This window comes from Xyrauchen texanus, chromosome 13, assembly GCF_025860055.1.
Source record: "Xyrauchen texanus isolate HMW12.3.18 chromosome 13, RBS_HiC_50CHRs, whole genome shotgun sequence".
Taxonomy (NCBI): domain Eukaryota; kingdom Metazoa; phylum Chordata; class Actinopteri; order Cypriniformes; family Catostomidae; genus Xyrauchen; species Xyrauchen texanus.
Window position 1 is genome coordinate 9,765,765 of NC_068288.1, and position 23,108 is coordinate 9,788,872.

General features: G+C 37.8%; 1 protein-coding gene across 1 annotated transcript in view; it reads right to left on the reverse strand.

The window, feature by feature from the left end:
- Nucleotides 1-21,363, reverse strand: part of LOC127654172 (multidrug resistance-associated protein 1-like) — a 30,788-nt gene extending 9,425 nt beyond the window's left edge. The window contains exons 1-19 of the mRNA XM_052141221.1: nt 21,194-21,363; nt 20,079-20,255; nt 19,539-19,664; nt 14,389-14,526; nt 11,187-11,306; nt 10,079-10,140; nt 9,862-9,993; nt 8,979-9,185; nt 7,916-8,093; nt 7,599-7,760; nt 7,304-7,396; nt 6,503-6,706; nt 6,134-6,280; nt 5,892-5,979; nt 1,844-1,913; nt 1,592-1,718; nt 932-1,108; nt 310-477; nt 16-208 (exon numbers count right to left, since the gene is read on the reverse strand). Coding sequence (XP_051997181.1) covers nt 16-208; nt 310-477; nt 932-1,108; nt 1,592-1,718; nt 1,844-1,913; nt 5,892-5,979; nt 6,134-6,280; nt 6,503-6,706; nt 7,304-7,396; nt 7,599-7,760; nt 7,916-8,093; nt 8,979-9,185; nt 9,862-9,993; nt 10,079-10,140; nt 11,187-11,306; nt 14,389-14,526; nt 19,539-19,664; nt 20,079-20,255; nt 21,194-21,235 — 2,611 coding nt within the window. The 5' untranslated portion in view covers nt 21,236-21,363. The remainder of the gene's footprint in view (nt 1-15; nt 209-309; nt 478-931; nt 1,109-1,591; nt 1,719-1,843; nt 1,914-5,891; nt 5,980-6,133; nt 6,281-6,502; nt 6,707-7,303; nt 7,397-7,598; nt 7,761-7,915; nt 8,094-8,978; nt 9,186-9,861; nt 9,994-10,078; nt 10,141-11,186; nt 11,307-14,388; nt 14,527-19,538; nt 19,665-20,078; nt 20,256-21,193) is intronic.
- Nucleotides 21,364-23,108: the final 1,745 nt, after the last annotated feature.

The window sequence follows — 23,108 nt, forward strand, 5'->3', positions numbered from 1 at the left end:
GCACAGGAAAATTACCTCTTTTAAAGGCCTCTGAAAGGCACTCTTTTCTTTCAGAGTTTGCAAAGGTGTGGATGAAATCAGCAAAAGCACCATTCCGGTTCAAAAGCTCCTGATATGAGCCTCTTTCTGTGATCTCCCCATCTACCAGAACCAGGATCAAATCAGCCTGAGGCAAGAAACTCATTCCATGGGTCACCAAAACCCGTGTCTGTTAAAAATAGTTGATGTAAGATTTTGGAACATTTTTTGAATATGAGCAAGAAAATGCCCCCATTCCAACTGCAGGCTAGACCTTACAGTGATAGTCACCTTGTCTCTTAGTATGCCTTTGGGTCCAATGACTTTGTTAAAAATGTGCTGACCAACATGTGCATCCACAGCAGACAAAGGGTCATCAAGTAGATAGACATCAGCTTTTCGGTAAACAGCACGTGCTAGGCTCACCCTCTGTTTCTGTCCTCCAGACAAATTTATACCCTAGCAAAAAGCAAAAAATAAAACAAAACAAAAAACTTGTATATAACGATCTAAATAGATTTATATATTGATGCATTCTCAGTGATGATGTCCTCCCTGCTGAAAAGACCAGTATGAATTCCCATGCTGGTTTATGCAGATTTTTGCTGGCTTAGTGCTGGTCTAACTGGTGGACAGATGTTGTTCACCAACAAACATTTTTGCATGTAGCATGATCTTTCTGATGAAGCTGGTTGACCAAGGACTTCTTGCTGGTTAAGCCTGTTGAGAAGCTTGTGGGGACATCCCTTGCTGGGGACCAACATCTCAAACAGAACATATCCTTATGATCAGCAGTGCTGGTCTTTTCAACAGGGCTTATGTTATTTTTGAATGGATATGACTAATGAATCTTATTTACTTCAGCTCCTACTGGTTCAGTTCCCAACTTTGGCCAAGATTCCAGATTTGTTACCTTCTCTCCGATCTCAGTGGCATCTCCTGCAGGCAGGTTGTCTAGATCAGGTAGCAGGGCACATGCCTCCAGCACTCGCTGGTACCAGCTTTCTTTCTTTTCCTTTCCAAACAGAATGTTGTCCTGCAGGCTGGCATTCTGGATCCAAGCTTGCTGGGGAACGTACGCAATGGAGCCCTAAATAGACAGAAGTGTGAAAATTATAATTACAATGTATTAATGTACTGTATATGTACAATAAAGATAGGGCTGTATTTTATGTCTCATTATAGTACCATACTCTATAATCATAACATGCCAATATAAAATGCTAGGAATGAGTATTGATACAGATTTCCCAATTCGATACGATTTTGATTCATGTGGGTATATTTCAGTTATAATGTCCATTATGCTTTCAAATTAAATAAATTCTCTCCCAGCTAATGCTGTTAATTGTACAGGGGACCTTCTACTATAGGTACAATAAGAACATATTTATGTCATATCATTTTGATCACATTTGAGCTTTTTGAACAAATCAATGTATTCCATCAATAAATATGACAATATAATGCATATATTATATTTTGTTAAATGTTCCTGGCAGGTATTTAGTATTTACATTGACTGGTCCTAAATGATTTTAAAAAAAAACCTACAGTTAATTAGTGAAATTACCTTGACAGAGACAGTCCCGTTTCTTTTTTCAGTTTCTCCAAGCATGGCAGAAAGCAGCGAGGATTTTCCACTGCCGACATGGCCGACAACAGCAACCAGCGAACCACAGGGAGCTTTAATGCTGATCCTGCACACATACACACACACACACACAAACTAAAAGAGGAACTGAGTGGGGAGTTGCAAAAGCTTTGATACTAATTGTCTAATTGTTTTTGAGGTGCCTTGTGGAAAAGTTCTGGATCATGATACCTTTTTAGACATGGAGGGCCATCTTTAGACCAGCTGAAAGTTCCATTCTCAAACACTAAACCATCCTCACCTGAAAGACAATGTGGAAAAATTATCAATGAAAGAGGAAAAGAAAATTATTAAATATTATTCTTTAAAGGAATAGTTCACCAAAAATGAAAATTCTCTCATTATTCACTTACATTGATGGCATCCCCAGGGGTGTAAAATAACAAATTAAAAATACTCATGTTAATGTAATTAACTACCTTTTCTCAAGAATTGTACTTTAAGTAGTTTAAAAATTGTATACTTTTACTTGAGTGTATTTTAAGTGCTGTAACTGTACTTTTAATGTGCTATTTTCCCACCATCTCTGTTCGCTAATTATCTGTCCTGATTTTATTTTATCTAGCAACGTGATTGGCTGGGCGAGTCTTGTAACTCCCATCCACTCAAAGCACATGTAAAAAACTTGAACGGCAGCTGCAGATCTGGCGCCAACTGTTATGGATCTGGATGCCTCAAGCATAGTTTACAGCTGAACATCTGCCTCAAGCATAGTTTACAGCTGAACATCTCGACCGCATGAAAAAGGCCAATGGCATGATCGCGTCATGTGAGTTTATCTTACTCAAGCCAGATATCATCATTAATCCTGCCTCTAATTTGAAGAAACATATCGAGGTAAATTACATATTTCTGTTTACTAGATTCTGTGTGTCTAACGTAGCCTGTAATTTAACTATCTATCACTGAGATTATTGGGTTGCTGTGAGAGATTAATGCAATGTTATAAATAGGGCTGGGCAATAAAATTATCTAGATGTCTATCTGAAAAAAGAGAGATGTCCTCGATGGAACTTTTGAGTTGTTTTCTATACTAAGCCTATGTTTTACATCTAGAACTGGGGTGTTCATTACATCAATCTCCATAGCAAGAGCACCACTGGTTGATTGATCTAGATGAAATATAAAAGATTGACTTTTTATTTCCTGACGTCTGTAGCAGCGTGCTGTTTGATTTATAGACGGCTAATATTTGAGCTCTAATGCGGTTACGCGCCTAAATGATCAAATACACTTTATAATTCCGGCAATGCCCGTCTTGGTGAGGATTTAATATAAACACAGTCGTTTATGTCTAAAGTGAACTTAAACAGTGGGACAAAAAGCATATTTGCATCAAAATGTCAGACTTGAAGTGTACATGTAACCGAATTGAGCACTGTCTAGTAGGCTATGTCATATAAAGTCTATTATTCAAACAATAATAACAAGGAAATGAGAAAACCAGTCACTACTTTTGACTGAATAACTTGAGTAGCTTTAAAAGTATTAATGTAATAGAATAAACCAGTTACATTTTTAATAATACTGACCCCTGATGTAGAGAATGTTTTAATTGGTATAATAAATTACCAGGAAAATAGAGATGATAAAATAATTTAGAATTATGCTTAGCCTTTATAAAGATAGAAATGTATCAACATTTGCAGAGCAATACTTCAGCAGAACATTACACCAGTCACAAACTTCAGAAAATTGTGCATCATGCATTAGAATGAGAACACAAATATTTCTGGGCTTAAAAGATAAAAAAACATTCCATCATTGTGGAACATTGTATCTCAAAAGGAGGACAATTTGGCCCCCAATGTGCTACTAAAAGAAATATTTGACTCAAAAATGAAAATTCTCTTATCATTTACTCCCCCTCATGCATCTGTCTATTACTTTCTTCAGAACACAAATTAAGATTTTTGAAGAGTATTTCAGCACTATAGCTCTATTCAATCTCCAAAAAGCACATCAAAGTAATCCATACGACTCCAGTGGTTTAATCCATGACATCAGAATTGATATGACAGGTGTGGGTGAGAAACAGATAAACATTTAAGTAAGTTTTTGCTAGAAATTCTGCTCTCTGATCAGTAGGTGGCGATATGCATGAAGATTGTGAATCTAGTGGAGATTGACTGAGCAGGGAGGAGAATTAATAGTAAAAAAGGAAATAAATATTGATCTGTTTCTCACCACATCTGGAGGTACATGGATTAGACTTCTTTTATGCTGATTTATGTGGTTTGTGGAGCTTCAATATTGTAGTACTGATTCACTTTCATTGTATGGACCAAAAGAGATGAGATATTCTTCTAAATATCTTAATTTGTGTTCTGCAGAAGAAAGAAAGTCATACACATCCAGGATGGCATGAGTGTGAGTAAATTATGAGAATTTTCATTTTTGGGTGAATTATTCCTTTTTAAGCGTGATGTAGTCCCTGTACCAAACAACTTTTCCCATGCCTGCTCTACCTCCTCTATTGTGCAGGACATGACGTGCCAAGTGATCCTGCTTATTTAGCATTTTTTTGCATTCCTTGCATTGTTTTGATCATGTTTTTTGCACAACAATAACGCTCTGTCGGCATTAAGGACAATTTGGACCCGCATAAACTGATTTTAATGTAATTGTTTCATATATTACGATTTAAAATGGAGATTAGTGTATTGAAAATAACTTTTTAATCTTTTCATTTCTGTTATCATGTCTCCCTTTTATTTTTTGGAATCAGATTCATGTAGTGTTTATCATAGATAAGTGATGTATTTTAAAAGGTGGCATACAGTGTTCATTATAATGAGGCATAGATTTTGTAACTCGGTACTCAATACTCACTACTCATGAGTACTTTTAAATGAGCTACTCTTTTACTCTTACTTGAGCAGTTTTTTGGACAGCTACTTTTACTCTGTTCATACTACATTTTTTGGGAAGTAAAAGTACTTATACTTGAGTATAATTTTCCAGTACTCTTTCCACCCCTGGCCATCCCAGATGTTTATGACTGTCTTTCTTCAGCAGAACATAAATTAAGATTTTTAGAAAAATGTTGAAGCTCTGTAGGTCCTTATAATGTAAGTAAACAGGTGCCATCAGGCTGCTGGCTATGTGACGGTCCAAAAGGCATATTTAGGCAACACAAAAGAAATCCACATGATTCCAGTCGATCAATTATTGTCTTCTGAAGCAAATTGAAATAAGAAATAAATCGATAATGAATACTTTATTAAAGTAAAAAAATCGCTTCCTGGCAGCAGTCAATGCATCAGTGACGTAAGCGCCATGGCACGTCCACGCGATACGTTGGAAGCATGCACTTTGTTTGCCATGGAGGAATGAATGCTGGGTGGAAGCAACGATGTAAAGTTAAAAACGTTTTAATTATAGATTTGTTTCTTACACCAACCTATCGGTTTGTTTCAGAAGACATTAATTGATCGAATGAAGTCGTGTGGATTACTTTTCTGCTTCCTAAATATGCCTTTTGGACCATCAAACAGCCCCATTTGGCACCCATTTACTTACATTATAAGGACCTACAGAACTTCAACAGTTTTCTAAAAAAATCATAATTTGTGTTCTGCTGAAGAAAGACAGTCATTCACATCTGGGATGGCATCAGGGGAAGTGAGTAATGAGAGATTACTTTTTTTTTAAATTTTCATTTTTGGGTTAACTATTCCTTTATCGCTTCCCATTCATTTAATTTCTGAAAGAAATATGAACACCTGTGTTGCAAGCACAAATTGATCTGGAAATAATTGATCTTATTTAGGTGAATTCTTCTGGCTAACTAGACTTCTACAGCAGCTTGTGATATCATATACTCACTTTAATTACATAATCTAATTAGCTTAATCTTCAAAATAATTATTTTCACCAGCTATCCAAAACAAGCAAGCCTTTGATTAATTAAAAAAAGTATTTTTCTTTCATTATTGTAGTAGAACGCACTGATACCACACTCCTGTTGGGTTATCCAATACATTTTCAGAGATCTCACTGGAGCTAATGCCAGTTGGAGGAAGTGAGACAGTACTATCATCCAACTGTGAAATTTCGAGGCTCTTGCCAAACTATTGTTAGTCTTGCTTTCAATCATATTTTTTATTGACAGAAGGAAGAGAGGGACAGAGTCTCACTGGGTACCGAAAATACTGAGTCTGTTTTTAGCCATACTGATCTGTTGAAAAGTACTGTATGTTATCAGGTGACCGCTCACCGGATTTAAATGGATCTCTAGATACATTGTCTGGTTTGAGTTCATCTTGACAGAGAAATTTTCCCAGACGCTTGAGAGAGACGAAAGCCTGGAACACAGGAATAATTTGTACATTTAAATCAATTAAAAATCAGTAGTCTGTCAGAATCCTGAAATAAAGGAATAGGCTAACTAAACAGAAACAGCATTATTAAATAATTAGGGCAGAAGGTAAATGGTATTAGAGTTCATGTCATCTTTACCTGCAAGGTTGTGCTCATGGCGAAAGGAAGCTGGCTCAGTGGAGTTTTCAGGATGTTGATGATAGCCATTGACACAAAGATTTTCTGAGCATCCAGAACATTCTTATCATCAATAAGCACATAAACTCCAAACATAGCAAAAGCAATCTGGCAAAGAATGGAAATTACAATCACTGTCAGAACTGAGAACAAATCACAAAGTCAATTTCAAGATGAGTTGCTTAACTTATATCATGTCCTGTCTTTCATAAAGGTAAGTTTACAGTCATTACCTTTGTTTAATGTAAATTTTTATTTTTGTTTCCCACATGTCTACATTAAAAGTGACAGCCTTGAGGCTTATATTTTAGAAACACTATCTTTTCTCACCAGGAAGGATGAGGAGTTGAAGGAGGCAATGGACACTGAGTATAAGATCTGAGATTTCTTCAGAGTTTTGAGCTCCTTCTCTCTGTATCCCAGAACCTGCTCCAGAAAGGCCTTTTCCCAAGCGTAGAACTTCAAGATTTTAATACCGTTCAGAATCTCATTCATTAATTTGACCCGTCCATCCATGTACTTCATTTGTATCTCCTGTAGAATGGAATACAACAGCCAACAGTCATCTAAACATCAATAGATCTTGAGAGGATTAAGTTCAACAAGCCCTGGCTGATCTTGCACCATATGCCTTTAACAGTTTCAGAGAGAATGATTTATAAAATTGAAGAGGGCAAGAAATTCCTAACTGCTTAGCCTGGAATACTATGGCTCTGAGCTTGACTTGAGCAGCATCATGCCAAATGTCTGTTGTTTTCTTAAAAGAATTGAAACTTTAAGCTTTTATTGTCATTTGCCAGCACTGTGGTTCCCTTCAAACTTCAAAACAATGAGAGTAGCTTAAATCCAACCCGCACACCCATACTGGACTCACTTCTCTATCCAAACCAGCTGTGGACCCTTCACACTGACTTAAGTTAGCGGTCACTCAGAAGAAACTTATCATTCCTCTACAGTCTGCTTTCTCAGAAAGTATCTTAATGGATGACCTGATCGAGGATCTAAACTAATCTTTATCTGCAATGTGAGAATCTCATTCAGATTGAGACATCTCTCTGTGAAAGTAGTCAAGAGCTAAGAGATCAGGGCCTCGGATGGGAGGATGAATCCTGTGTTACAGCTCTACAGTACCTGGAGTTTGCTTCTCTTCCTTGCAATGAATCCATTCAAAGGGAAAATGAGGATCACTGTGGCGATGCCCGCAAGAGCTGATGGTCCTAAATGCTGAAAGAAGTTACATTTGATTGACATACATTTTTCTTCGTGCAAAACAAATGCAGATGCAATAACCATTCAACCAATATCCCTAAATGCTTAGAATACATTTAATAATTTTATGTTATTATTAGTTTGACCAGGGAGATAGTACTGGGGTGAACTAATAGTTATGAAAATAAGCAACTATATGTGGTCAAAGTGCCCTTACCTGCCAAAGAAAGAAGAGACAGAGTGTGACCTCAATGGGCGCCAGCCACACTGCATTGAAATACACCACAAAATCCATTAACTTTTGGGTATCAGCAGAGACCAGATTCACTATTTCCCCCACTGTGCATGTTCTGCGTGCTCCACTATTCATGACAAGAGACTTCCAGAAGAAAGAGGAAAGAAAGAAAGACATTTAAGGTCCCTGGTTGACAAACAAGACACCATTTCGGCAAATTCCCCATTGACTTAAAAATGGACCAATCCTCTCACATGTTCTTACAAATATTAAGGTCTTATGTTGGTGATATGGCCTACCTTTCTGTAGACCAGACCCATGACTGCTGTTTTCACCCGCATGCCCACAGTAAAGCAGGTGTATGTGTATTGGTGGTTGAAGACAGACTGCAGGCAGGAGAGAAGGAACATAAGAGAGGCATAGAAATAGCCTTTCCATAGCGGAGCTTCCTCGTCCTTCATAAAGCCTAACAACAGACTTCAAAAAAGAAAGAGAAGAGAGGTGAATGAAGGCACTATATGAAGAAATTTGCTGATTGCTTATGTAACTAAGCATTTTGCTGGATTTCTGTCCAAGAGACCACATTCAACCATTGTGGTCAAGCGCAAGGTTTACAGTAGTGTTAAACCCACAGCTTTCTTTGAAAATCTTTGAAAATGAAGAATGGTAGATGTCTTGAGCCTAACAAGAAGTAGCATGTTTGACTGGAAAAAAGATTCTGAATGCTAACCAAATGCTACAAAATCCACATCAGTTATTCCGAGAGCAGGAGACCTTGAATGTTTCCATAGTTCTCACCAATGCCCACCTTTTTTCAACACTAGATTTCAGTACAATAGATCTACTTTCTACAGTTTGAATCATCCTGCTGCAGTTCGCTGGTAACTGACTGAACCTCCCATTTAGCTGGCTGCTTTCCCAAAGCAACCACAACCCTGTCAGCATTCCTCTACCCTCCCCGAAGCTAACACGTCTATGGTGGACAGAGTGCTGTGGTCATCTCTCACTCTCTCAAGCTTTCAGACTTGAAGCCATAATTACATCTCTGTGGGCAGAAACAGCATGATCTCTGTCTGGCTGGTATGGCGTCTCTGACACCTGCCGCACACTGCCACTTCCTGTTTTCGTCCCAAGATATTGTGAACCATAAGATGTCTCTTTGAAAAAATATTTTGATAACCTTGCGAGTTGTCTTGAAAAGCCAATAGGGGCCATCTGTATTTATTTGAAGGCAGAACTTTTCATAAACACAGCCCGATGCCTAAGTTTCCCTAGATACACTAAAATCCCAAGGTTTATGAACCCAAACTGAAGACCAGGCCTGGGTGACTCATCTCTCTCGCATAGGTTTGACTTTCTCACCTTAGAACCTGTGGAACTGCAAACATGAAAGCATCATGCACCATCAGGCACAGTGTCCCAGTAAGGAAGTAGGGTCCAAAGCTACGTGCTAGTGTTCGTAAGAGGCAGAATCCTGAACTCTGCTCTTTCTGGATCTTCCTGAGAAGTTGAGCCTGGTCTGGTAATCGAGATCCCAAGGCAATACTGGTGCTTAGGTGGTTCTCTTGCCTGTAGATGGAAAAGAGGAAAAGAAATTGGTTGTAAAGCTTTAAAACAGTGGTTAAGCATGTCACCCTCGTTTTAAGTTCTAATTGGAAACAGAATAACATTAAAAGATCCTGCGCCACAACGCAAGACAAGTTTACACAGTTGTAAAATTTGACCTGTGAGGGCTTAAAAGAGCATTTCAGAGGACTTAAACATACTGGATGTTCAAAGCTGAAATGTGTTAACAAGCCAGCCAATTGACCTGTCTCGACAATGGATGCAGTTGGGCTTGTTTCTTTTGTGGGGGTCTTTCAGATGGAAATGTGATCAAGTTGATCAAATCAACATGAAGATCCACAACGGCATCAAAATCAACATATATTATGTGGTGCAAAATGCCAGATGTCTGATGATTGTAGGATTCATTCATAACAACTCAGAATAATGATATGTGATGTTTCAATGGCCAAAGGGGTCGTTCCAAACATGTTTTTGGGCATGTCCACACTGATTTTCTATGTACTCATGCACTAGATGGACGTCTTTGACCATTATGCCACTACTTGCTGTTTTCTTTAGGAGCACCCTGTTTTTAGACTATATTAGACACTTGCATTCTGTTATATTCATTGAGATTTGTCTAGGGTTTTTTAGTACAAGAATGCATTCAGTCTGAACAGCCTCTTACAGCACTTACTGCTGTAACTTGGTGCACTCCGCTGTCCATTCTTCCTCCAGGTCGGATAATATTCTCTTAGATGTATCCTCTTTCCTCAGACACCACAGATCTTCTGCTTGCAGTGGAGAACGGTATCCTTTCAATGCTAACCTGGAACCACAAACAACCCCACACAAATTAATGATTGCATTACTTTAACTGGACCAAATAGCATTTAATTTATTTAATTTCCTACCCTGTAAACCACCAAAAGAGGATCTTGGACAAGAATGATGCATCATCAACAGGACATGCATTCTGAGAAAAAGACACAAACAAGTTGACTGAGGTTGTCAGCACGATCGAATAGTCAAAATCATATTCACAATGCTGTTAAATATACTATAACAAGAATTGTTGAAAGCTGTTTGAAAATTATGCACAAAAGACTAAACCAGGTGTGAAACTGTCAACAGTCAGTTATAAGAGATTCACAGTTTTGTTTTCTTGGAAGGAGAAACCAAGTAGCTAGAAATCATATTTGGCATCATTGAACTGAGAGTAAACAGAGAAACTGTGAGAGAGTGCTTATGAGTAAGAGTGGTAGACCTCTATGTGTATGTTTGTGTGTGCCTTATGTGCCAAGTAACACACTTCCACCCACTGCTGACCTCAGTGCTGCCCCCTTACCCATCCACCCAAATGCTCTCTCTCTCTCTCTCTCTCTCTCTCTCTCTCTCTCTCCCACCTCCTCAACAGAGGTCTCACTCTTCAGGACTCTGTGAATAACCCAGCACAGGAAGTGACTGAGCCAGGAGGGGATCAATGGGTGTGGCACAGACATCTGTGGCTACAACCTCATTACAAACTTACTACTTTCTCTCTGAGCTTGTTTCCTTGTTTTTCTCTGGAGAAGAAAAGTGAGATGGACTACTATCTCACAAGAGGATTTTAAAACGAATTTCTGCAGATTTTGTTCAGTGAAATTGTTTCTTTGCTTTGAGCTATGTGTGTAATTTGCATACAAACAAACTGGGTGGAATGAGTCAAGAATTTACTTGAAAATAAGCATATATCATTATCTGGGCAGGAAGACCACAGAAAACCTGAGTTAATATGTACTGTAGATGAGTCAAGCTGAATTCTGAAAAACATCCTGTCGTGAGTGTAGCTAATATCTAAGCACCACAGAGTTGCGGAAGGTGGTAGAATGATGTCCTCCAGCCATTACCATAATTCAGGAGGGGTTGTTTACTTTCTTACGTAAAACTCAGTGTAGACAACAGTAATTCACCACAGGAATGTTTGAGATTTATTATTTTGGGGAATGACTTTTTGAGCTGCACACTTTTTTCTGTTCATACCTTGAGGACAGCTTTGCCTGAGGGTGCCCGGTCTGCAAAACAGCTAAGAAAGAGCTGTGCCAACTGCAAGGCAAAGTAAGAGAAAAAGGCCAGATACCGCACACTATCCTGAGAGAGACCCTAAAAAGCAGAGACACAAGAATGATATACAGATTAGAGAGAATGAGCACAGGCAGACTTTCCATTTTAAATGAGTACCACAACCAGGGATTTCCCATCATCTTAAAGTGATGATGTTCCTTTCCCAATCTACGGACATCACAACGCACATTGTTTATATGTTGCTTAACATTCTGTTTACATGGACCCTGATGAAGAAGAAAACAAATGGCATTGTGTTTTGTATGCTGGTCCACAAAATGTGTTGCTGGTGTCCCAACAAATCTAGTTTAATCATCAAGACCTCCTTAGTTATCTAGAATAACTTTTGATTAAATCCAGGTGCACATTATTTTTATGGTTTGTTACGACTGATTGTATGATATGATCCCAATTTCAGATGTGAAGGTTAAACTAAACAGGCATCACATATGATGTTCATATGTGAAAGTGGAGATTTAGGGTAAAAAAGGACACTCACCCACACCTATTATATCGCTTCTGAAGATATGGATCTACCCCCTGGAGTCTTATGGATTACTGTTCCCTTTATGTGATTTTTGAAGCTACAAAGGTCTCATCACCATTCACTTGCATTGTATGGATGAACAGAGCTGAGATAATTTTTTTATAAACATCTTTGTTTGAGTTCTGCTGAAGAACAAAATGCATACAGATCTGGGATGGCATAAGGGTGAGTCAGTACCGCCGCTCCCTATAAGCAGACTACGCTGTCTGCGTAGGGCACCAACTCCCTAGGGGGGCACCAGAAAATCCAGCGGCTGCCCTTACTCGCGCATTATACGTTATTCAAGGACCTGAAAGCAGTTGCTTCCGTCCACCTGGAACTAGCTCTCTCACTCTACTCTCTTCTCTCTACCAACAGCTGGTGTGTGCTTAGCATACTGGTGCAATGTGGCTGCCATCGCATCATCCAGGTGGAGGTAGTTGAGGAGAGTCCCCTGTTCAGTATGTAAAGAGCTTTGAGTGTAATGTCAGAAAAGCGCTATATAAGGGTAACGTTCATTCATTTATTAATTCACCTTGTTGATGAACACCAAACTCAAGACAACATCTAATTAACCTTGTAGCTGAAGGGCCAGATTTTGAGGGCGTTTACAGCTGGTCAACAAAAATATTATGCATGATCACTCTGACTGAATATGCATTGAAGAGCTTGTTGATGGAGAAAGCTGGAGACATGTTGTTTACTAAGTGATGTCACGTCCCAAACTAAGGATCAATGTAAACATTATGATCTGTTAATTCTATAAGAAATTGCGCAAAGCAGGCTTGCCCATTCTTACTGTGCCTAATGTCAGAAGACATGGGTGTGCGCTGGCATTAACAACATAGTAAAGCTTATTTTGAACAGTTAAGGCAAATCATGGTGAAAACCAAACTCTTTAATGGCCTGCTTTATATAAATGAATTACGTATGAAAAGAGTTGTAAAAGGCCTCAAGTCACGCTACAATCTGGAAACTCATAGATTGCTGCTGTTGAAACCTCCGGCCACTATTTGTTGGTGAGGAGCCAAAAGCTGCTATATTTGAAAACTTTATCACATGTGCTGTTCATATGCTTTGCATGCATTTTGAAAACATAGTGGATTCTAAGTTTATCTTCCTGGTGTCCTGTATATAGTGCTGTATCTGAAGTCCTGGCTACTCTACCTGTAGTAAACATCCGCTTGGCTGTGGAGCCCCTTGCCAAGATAGAGGCTATATTCTTATCCACACCACAAAATAAATAAAAAAAAACAAGGCTAGAGTGGTTTTGGTGGTCAAAATGTAGGTCAGTCAAAATGTTTTCCTCTCTTATCCAAAAATAAACTACAGTATGTATGCAGTGAGAAATATTCTTATCTGTCTTTGTGTTTTGACCCATTTTCTTAGGGTAGAGTGATACAGTATGGGTCAGAATTTTGCCTAGTCTGGTTTCTAAAATTAAACCTGTTTTTATGCTAGCTGTGATATTTTCCTTGCAAAAAAATTATAATAATATTTTCCTTCAGTTGCTGACTGAAGGATATCAAAACTTCTTGAAAAATTTAATTATACATACCTATTGACATAAGTGCTGTTCTGAATGCCATGTTTCAGTGGGTTCACATGTACACAAATCTTTTTATGTCAAAATTCTCACTGTTTCCAAAGTTTAGCCACAAGACGTAAACAATATGCATGTTAACATGATTTTAGTTTGATAAAATCTCTTACTAACCTTTTCTGTTAAAGGTTATAGCCAATTATACATCTTATCTTTGCCATGACAATGCAATGTCAACAAAACCTAAAATCCGACTTTGACGATTTTACAGTTTAAACAATACATGAGTTTTAACAGAAGAATTAATGTAAGTGCTTTAATAAAATGATAAGCTTCACATTTCTGCTATTAAACCTTCCAAATATTGGCCCCATTCATGTCCACATCCCATTTCCTCACTGTAACCTCAAGGTTTCGTTATTAAACCAACATTATGCCACAAATGCTGTCAATTGAGCATAACTTGTATTGAACCTGGATTATTCCTTTAAGCAAGTGAGTTGTTTACTTATTTTATATCAAAAATGCAAATAAAAATGTAAATGCAAATAAAAATTGTCTTACAGACACAACACTTTTACTTCCAAATCAAATCCAATACGGGCAAAAATCATTCATATTTCTCAATTCAACATATGTTTCAAACAAACACCTACTTGGAATTCACTTCAACTTAATAATAATATGAATGTGACAAATAAAATCCTAACATGGGGTGAATCAACAAGGGTACAGTAGACACTGCTGGAATGCAGAGCTGTTTTGTATGAGGATGTGATTTTGTGGGTGTGCTGTGCTATAATGTATTTGCTTATATCTGTGTACTGTATGTGTGAACATGTATGTTTGAGCATGTGTATGTGTTTGAACACGTGTATGTTTCCACATGTGCATTTGTGTTTGCTGCAGTCATCCATATGTGAATTTGTGTACATATGCCCATATGTGGCCATATGTTACTGTATGTAGTGGTTTGTCCAAGGTTTTCAGAATGTAGCGTAAAATTGAACTTCCTTGGATTGGGGTGTCTGCGTCAGTGTCATTTCTCTCACCTGCTCTAGAGCCAGCTGGATCTTTGCGTGGAGTGGAATCAGGGAGCACACCACGCCCAACAGCCAGAAGAAGAACAGGAAGACAGAGGAACGACATCCCCGCACTCGCTCCCAATGAATCACACACACAGCTAACACCTGTCATACACAGAGTTGTTAATGACATTGTTATCAACTTCAATGAATACAGTTCAAGATGGGAGTAATTTCATGTGGTCTGTTTGGGAAACTTTCCTGTAAATAAAATTACTCTGCCTTAATTATGACCTGTAGGCTTATACAGTACATAATAAATAAACCTTATTTTTTGCCTCAGCAGTTTTGTTTTTTGAGGTTACACTGGGATTTCCCTGTCAACCACCATAGCTTCCTCATCTAATAAAACAGAAATGTTTGGCATCTGTTGGTCCCAGATCTCTCTTAATTACTGTGTTTTTTCTTGCTCCAAAAACCATTTGAAATTCTCTATTTATCAAAACCAGACCTTCATACAGTGGTTATTGCCCAATCCCTCGGATAATGTGTTGTTTTGAGCATGTCAGTTCTAAATTTAGTGGAGGGAACAGACTTTTTTGCAGCATCTCCTAGGTAGCGCAAAACATCATTTGATTATGTAACCAGGAGACTTCTGGTGTGGGACAGATGAGGCATTGGGATGAGTTCCACAAATGCCTCCTCCAAACCAAAGCCTTATAACCAAAAATAATGTGAAACTTTAAAGAGGAACTCTTAATCACCTCCTAATAAAAAACACCTGCGGAGGGTTTGAACTACCTGGAAACAGAGCAGTAAATGAAACATCTGCATTGTTGATGATGTGTTTTGTTTTCATGCTTCATAAGAGCACTCAATGACTCCTCTGGATAGTGGGAGGAAGCCAAAGCTTCATTTAAACCATAGACTTGGTGCACAGCTAGTAATTATCCTGGAGTGTTAAGAGCAATAGAAGAAAGGGACAGATTTGCATCCTGTGCCTCTAAACACCAGCACATAGTAAAACCAGCAGCAGCTTTTGCCAGCTTGAAACAGTAGCTAAGAATCATGACAGAATGAAGCTCCACATTGTTTTTTCACAGGTCTGAGACCTGCTTTGTGGTGTCTTAAACTGGTTAAAGTTAGCTTTGTGGAAGATGAACTAAGATCAATGTAAATGGTGAACTCTAAGAGTAGGATACTAGGTCCTAGATTGTAAGTTGAAAATAGACAAATAAACACCCGAGACTTGGTTGAGCTAAATTGTATGGTTGTTTCTTTCACCTTCTCTAAATTGTTGACAACATAAGCTCAGATATTACGTAAGAGAAACCATAGGTGATAAAGTAGGTAGGACAAGGCAAACAAAGCATTTATTTATTTATTTTTGGCAATTTTAAAGCAATTTTTAAACACCAAGTTAATAAATCCCCAAAATGGTGTCTGTGTTTTTATTAACCTGCATCCCTGAGCTTGGCCATGCAATGACAGTATATTATTTTCCTATGTGTCCAATTAAGATCACAATCTGATGAGGGTGTTTTGAGGACAAAAGTGCACTGTTTAACTCTTTAAGTGTTTTTTCCTTGACACCAGCCAATGTTGACTTAGGTGTCTGAGGAGACCACAGATGGGTCATGAGACTGGTCTGGTGGCCGTCTCTGCAGAATGCAAATGGAACAGAAAGGGATGATGAGATTGTGTTCATTAGCTTGAGCGTAGGTGTGCCCCTAACCTACCTCGGCTCAAAATGTCACAGTCTATTAGATGAAAACAGTTCCTACGCTGTAAGAGTTAGGAGCCATATTGCAGACGTAAGCAGGTGTGCTGAAAAGTAAATGATGGCCAGGATGGGTTGTAAGAGTTGACGAATTAAGTTTTAACCTTTATGTTGGTGAAGCATCCATCTTTCAGGCTTATATTTCTTGGATGCTGGGGCAGGATTTTTAGATATGTTATCTTATTAGTAAAGGGGTATCATTTCCAGAATTCCTCAAGCATAGTTTACAGCTGAACATCACGGATGCAACTGAAAGGGCTTTTCACAGTGAAAAAGGACAATTGAATGATCGTGTCATGTGAGTTTAACTTGCTCAAGCCAGATATCAGCATTAATCCTGCCTCTGATTTGAAGAAACATATCGAGGTAAATCTAATATTTCTGCTTACTAGACTCTGTGGGTCTAACGTAGCCTGTAATTTAACTATCTATAACTGAGATTGTTATCAAAAGGGCTGGGCAATAAAATGATCTAGATGTTTATCTAAAAAAAGAGAGATGTCCTCGATAAAACTTTTGAGTAGTTTTCTATATTAAGCCTATGTTTTACATCTAGAACTGGGGTGTTCATTACATCAATCGCCATAGCAAGAGCACCACTGGTTGATTGATCTAGATGAAATATAAAAGATTGACTTTTTATTTCCTGACGTCTGTAGCAGCGTGCTGTTTGATTTATAGACGGCTAATATTTGAGCTCTAATGCGGTTACGTGCCTAAATGATCAAATACACTTTATAATTCCGCCAATGCCCGTCTTGGTGAGGATTTAATATAAACACAGTCGTTTATGTCTAAAGTGAACTTAAACAGTGGGACAAAAAGCATATTTGCATCAAAATGTCAGACTTGAAGTGTACATGTAACCGAATTGAGCACTGTCTAGTAGGCTATGTCATATAAAGTCTATTATTCAAACAATAATAACAAGGAAATGAGAAAACCAGTCACTACTTTTGACTGAATAACTTGAGTAGCTTTAAAAGTATTAAAGTAATAGAATAAACCAGTTACATTTTTAATAATACTGACCCCTGATGTAGAGAATGTTTTAATTGGTATAATAAATTACCAGGAAAATAGAGATGATAAAATAATTTAGAATTATGCTTAGCCTTTCTAAAGATAGAAATGTATCAACATTTGCAGAGCAATACTTCAGCAGAACATTACACCAGTCACAAACTTCAGAAAATTGTGCATCATGCATTAGAATGAGAACACAAATATTTCTGGGCTTAAAAGATAAAAAAACATTCCATCATTGTGGAACATTGTATCTCAAAAGGAGGACAATGTGGCCCCCCCATGTGCTACATAAAGAAATATTTCATTCAAAAATGAAAATTCTCTTATCATTTACTCCCCCTCATGCATCTGTCTATGACTTTCATTCTTCAGAACACAAATTAAGATTTCTGAAGAATATTTCAGCACTGTAGGTCCATTCAATGTAAGTGAAGGGGTGCCAACATTTTTATGCTCCAATAAGCACATAAAAGTAATACATACAACTCCTGTGGTTTAATCCATGTCTTCAGAATTGATATGACAGGTGTGGATGAGAAACAGATCAATATTTAAGTCCATTTTTGCTAGAAATTCTTCTCTCTATTCGATATGCATGAAGAATGTGAATCAACAAAAACACAAGAAGAAAGTAACATTTAAAGTGGATATTGACTGAGCAGGGAGGAGAATTAGTAAAAAATGAATTAAATATTGATCTGTTTCTCACCACACCTATCGTATCGCTTCTGAAGACATGGATTAAACCACTGGAGGTACATGGATTAGACTACTTTTTTGCTGATTTATGTGATCTAGATCCACATAAACTGATTTTAATGTAATTGTTTCATACATTACAATTTAAAATGGTGATTAGTGTATTGAAAATAACTTTTTAATCTTTTCATTTCTGTTATCATGTCTCCCTTTTATTTTTTGGAATCAGATTCATGTAGTTTATCATAGATAAGTGATGTATTTTAAAAGTTGGTATACAGAGTTCATTATAATGAGGCATAGATTTTGCAACTCGGTACTCAATACTCACTACTCATGAGTACTTTTAAATGAGCTACTCTTTTACTCTTACTTGGGTAGTTTTTAGGACAGCTACTACTAATCTACTCACACAAAATGTTTTGGGAAGAGATGATGATAAAATAATTTATAATTATGATTAGCCTTTATAAAGATAGAAATGTATCAACATTTGCAGAGCAATACTTCAGCAGAACATTACACCAGTCACAAACTTCAGAAAATTGTGCATCATGCATTAGAATGAGAACAGTACTTCTACTTGAGTATGATTTTTCAGTACTCTTTCCACCCCTGGTCATAGTGACATGGTGAAATTGTTAGACATTAGTTGGCTATGGGGGGACCTGGTTAGCTCAGCGAGTTTTGACGCTGACTACCACCTCTAAAGTCGCGAGTTCGAATTCAGGGTGTGCTGAGTGACTCTAGCCAGGTCTCCTTAGCAACCAAATTGGCCCGGTTGCTAGGGAGGGTAGAGTCACATGGGGTAACCTCTTGATTAGTGGTTCTCGCTCTCAATGGGGTGCGTGGTAAGTTGTGCGTGGATCGTGGAGAGTAGCATGAGCCTCCACAAGCGGAGTCTCCGTGGTGTCATGCACAATGAGCCACGTGATAAGATGCATGGATTGACAGTCTCAAAAGCGGAGGCAACTGAGACTTGTCCTCTGTCACCCGAATTGAGGTGAGTAACTGCACCACCACAAGGACCTACTAAGTGGTGGAAATTGGGCATTCAAAATTGGGAGGAAAGGGGATGAAAAGAAAAAAAAATTGGCTCGTACAAAAACGTTCTACTTTTTTACTCCTACAGAGAAACATTAATTAACCAACAAACAATGTTATTATGATTTTTCCTAAGTTTAAGCCCTTGCCTAAACCTAAACCTAACCCAAACCATAACCATGATTTTCATAAGAAAATGTATTTGTATGCATTGTGTATATATGTACCATGGAAGAAAGAAAACACTGGACTTTGGAACGAGACGAGGGAAGCGTATTACAGGTAAATCACAGATGTTTTCTTTCTTAAAACAATGTGTTGCTTGGGAGGCTAGCATTAAATATGATGCCTGTGTTGTACTGATTTGAACTTATGTTTTTTGATTGTTTGTTCTCTATGGTAATAAAAGTCGTACCTATTCGTACGAGTCAAGTCATACTATATCTTAATCTTACACACTTTATCTGTACTATATTTGAAATCTTCTTCGCCATCCCATACAAATTACCAAGATTTGTCATGAGATTAAGTTGCCAATTTTTGTGCCTCTAGTGGCACCAAACGAAATTTCAATAATATTGACTTGCAGATTCATAATAAGGATGGAACCTAAGGGTTACATTACCACGGTGATACTGCGTATGATGGGACTGATGAAGAAGACAAGGTGTTGCTCGATTTGCTGTCTTCGTTCCAACAGGATGTAAAAGAATTCCACAAAACCAAAGGATGCCAAGAAGAACCCCAACAACTGTGAAAGAACAAAGACAATTCATATGAGTGTGAGAACTGAGTCAGTCTCCCGGAAGCTCCGGTGAGCACCGACATGTAGAGGCGAGGTGCAATTTACATTATGATAAGACAAGTTGGGAATCTACTTGACTCTAAACAAATGGAGGAACAACTATATTTCGAACGAGAATGAAAATCGACATCACAGCTCACTAGAGTGCTAACTGCATTTACACTACAAAATGAAGTTACACACACTGCTCTCTTTTGCTGTCTTCCTCAACCTCTGCGTGAACCTGACACTTATGTCTACCCAGACCACCACGTTCACTTTGTTTTAACACTCTCTGGTTTGGGTTGGCCCACATAACTGGTACTTGTGAGCCCTGGACAGATTTGTATTACATTAATAGGTTTTAGCCGTCTGTCTTACCAGCTTGGCATTGCAGAGTGAAGAGAGTGGTAGACGATTTTGGCCATGGCAGTACAAATGAAGGCAGTAGAACGGAGAGAAGACCCACAGGTAGATGCATGGAGCCCACACCAGGACTGTGTTCTGGAAGCAGATGCTCAGTTCAGGGTTATGCGTGTACCATGTCTGGTTCCAGTCCTAGAGATGAAGAGATGGGTGTGGTATTGGTGTTTTTTTTACCAGTTATTTGATAATTGATGGATGAAAATACAATGCATTGACAATGGCTCTGAAGAAAGAGATACAATGGCCATTCAAAACATTGTCTTGATCCAAACCCTGTCCACACACAGACCAGATATGATCTGAATGGTCCGGAACATCCAAAATTAGGTACAAATTTGTACTCTTTGTGCTTTTTGTATAGCATGCTGGTACATTTTTAGGACACTGGTAGTTGGGAAAATCTAGAATATGCATTGTGTTTCAATCACATTTTTACTTGTTTACTCATTGCTTGTCTTGGCCAAGCTAGCTCATCAATGACATGGGGCTGCTTTCAACTGGATGTTTCTATTCTGTTATGTTCAATTAATTTAGTCCAGTGACTGGATTCAGTTTCATCCAGGCCTGCCAGGAATTCTGACAATTGGAGCAGATGAAATCAGTGTACACTTGTAGCATTACCATCTGCAAGCTCATTCAAAATATAAAATGCCATGCAAAATAAAATTCTAAAATACAACATACAACATCTCCAACTACTACAACATAATGTGACACATTTATTAAATATTCCTCTTGAAATGTATAAAAATTAAGCCGCACATAAAAACCAGTGAAGTCTTAAATACAGTCTCCAAATAATTTTCAATGCACATATAAAAAAAAAAACTAAAGCAATAAAAAACTAAAAATGACAAAAATAATAAGAAATTGTAAGTATAAAAATAATTATAGAATAAAAAAAAAAAAATGTTATGAAACAAAATATTTTTTTTAAAAACATTGTGTTCATAAAATTAAAAAACAATATTTATTCATTAGTATAAGATTGAAACCTACAAATAATAAACAGAATCCTTTATAAGATCTATATAAATATTATTCATGATTCAGGGACTTTAGATGCTCACCCACAGAGGATCAAGTCCGCTTAGACTGCAAAAGGTGTCCATTCACTTGTCTGGTCCTGAAGCTGTACCTTTCCTGCTGTGTATCCTAGTTCTTTCAACTGTTCTGTCACACTGAAGCAATATCTGAGTTAAATACTCCTGGAATCTCCTTCACTCTTTCTTTCACTTTTGTCTCTGAGAACGTCTGGAAATGTCTGCTTTCTGACCACTGGACTGACAGCTTCTTAGGTGGGTGGTTATATTCACTCTCTCCTTCCAGCCCTCTTCCTTAAGCTCTCTCTCTCTCTCTCTCTCTCTCTCTCTCTCTCTCTCTCTCTCTCTCTCTCTCCTTCTCTGTTTATATGTCTCTTTCCCGGACTCCCACGTAATTTAGGTTCTTTATCAAAACAGCACTGTGGTTTGTGCAAAGCTCTGTGACACGATCCTAAAAAAATCCCCACCCTTAACGATCTTCCCTCCTCTCCCCTTAAAACACAATCACTCACATTCTCCCCAAGCATTCACCTCATCCAAAATACAGAAAGTGCTGCTAGTAGCACTTCAGCGCTATTTCTTTGTCCTTATGCAAGTGCTATTTTCACTTTTCTTGCATGTACCTGAGAAACACTTAGTAAGATCAGACACAACAAAGCTACCACACTCTACACCATCAGGTATGTCAGTACAGTTCAGATCAGAAGCAGTTTAAAACTTTACTACTTTGACATTTAGCTGACGTTTTATCCAATGTAACTACATCCATTCAAACTCTACAGTGTTTTGGCACAAATTCATCTGTCTGCAGATGCCAACATGGAAAGATTGCGTCGCATGCCCTCCTCGAATAACCATGAACATTCTTGAAAACCATTAACAAATCTATGAAAGTATGAAGTAGAAGAAAATATGACCCAAACTATGTTAGATACAGGTTTGTACAATAAACCATTTGGTAGCCATGTTGTCCAATGCAAAATGTGGGTGCTGAAGCAGAACCAGTTGAGAAGCACTACAATAGGCTAAATCATCGATTTTCAGACACAAATGAGGCAGAAGACACTGACTGCATTTTAATCTGTGCCATCAATTGGCCTTATACAGAAATGTGTTTTTTTATGAAATGCAGTGACATATATATATATATATATATATATATATATATATATATATATATATATATATATATATATGCTGTATTTGGTCTCAAACAGGTTAGTTTCAAATGTGAGAACTGTCACATTTCAAGGTCAAGAATATTTGAGAAGTGCTCAAGAATTCTGTTATAAATAGACAAAAAACGATACACTAAGACACATTCAACACTGACAAAAACTAACATTCACATAGGCATACATTTTCACACACCAAGACATAGACACATTTATATGGCACAGACTGGCACAAGTTAAACAGACAGTCAGATATTATGTATGTCTCTTTTGAAGCTCTCAGTAGTCTGTTATGAGGTAACATCAGTCCAACAGAAACACTGGAAAATGCCCATATACTGGTGGAAAGTTTTAGGTAGACCTTAACCGAGGAGCTTCAGCAAAGACATGAAAAAACAATGGATGGACAAACCCACAAGCACTCCCTTTGGCCAGTCATGTGCAAAAAGCAAGCTGTATTGTGGTATTTTTTAAGGTGAGAAAATATTTATATATCTGTACATCAAATCTGTACATTAAATCGTAGCTCCATTTTCAATTCTCTTACTGTAATGACCATATAAGAGACTTCATAAAGCACTTAAAGGGATAGTTAACCCTAAAATGAAAATTCTCTCTCATGCCCTCCCAGATATGGTATGGTATTTGTATGACTTTCTTTCTTTTGCAGAACACGAACAAAGAATAATATATATATATATATATATACATATATATGCTCTGTAGGTCCATACACTTCAAGTGAATGGTGATCAGATATTTGTAGC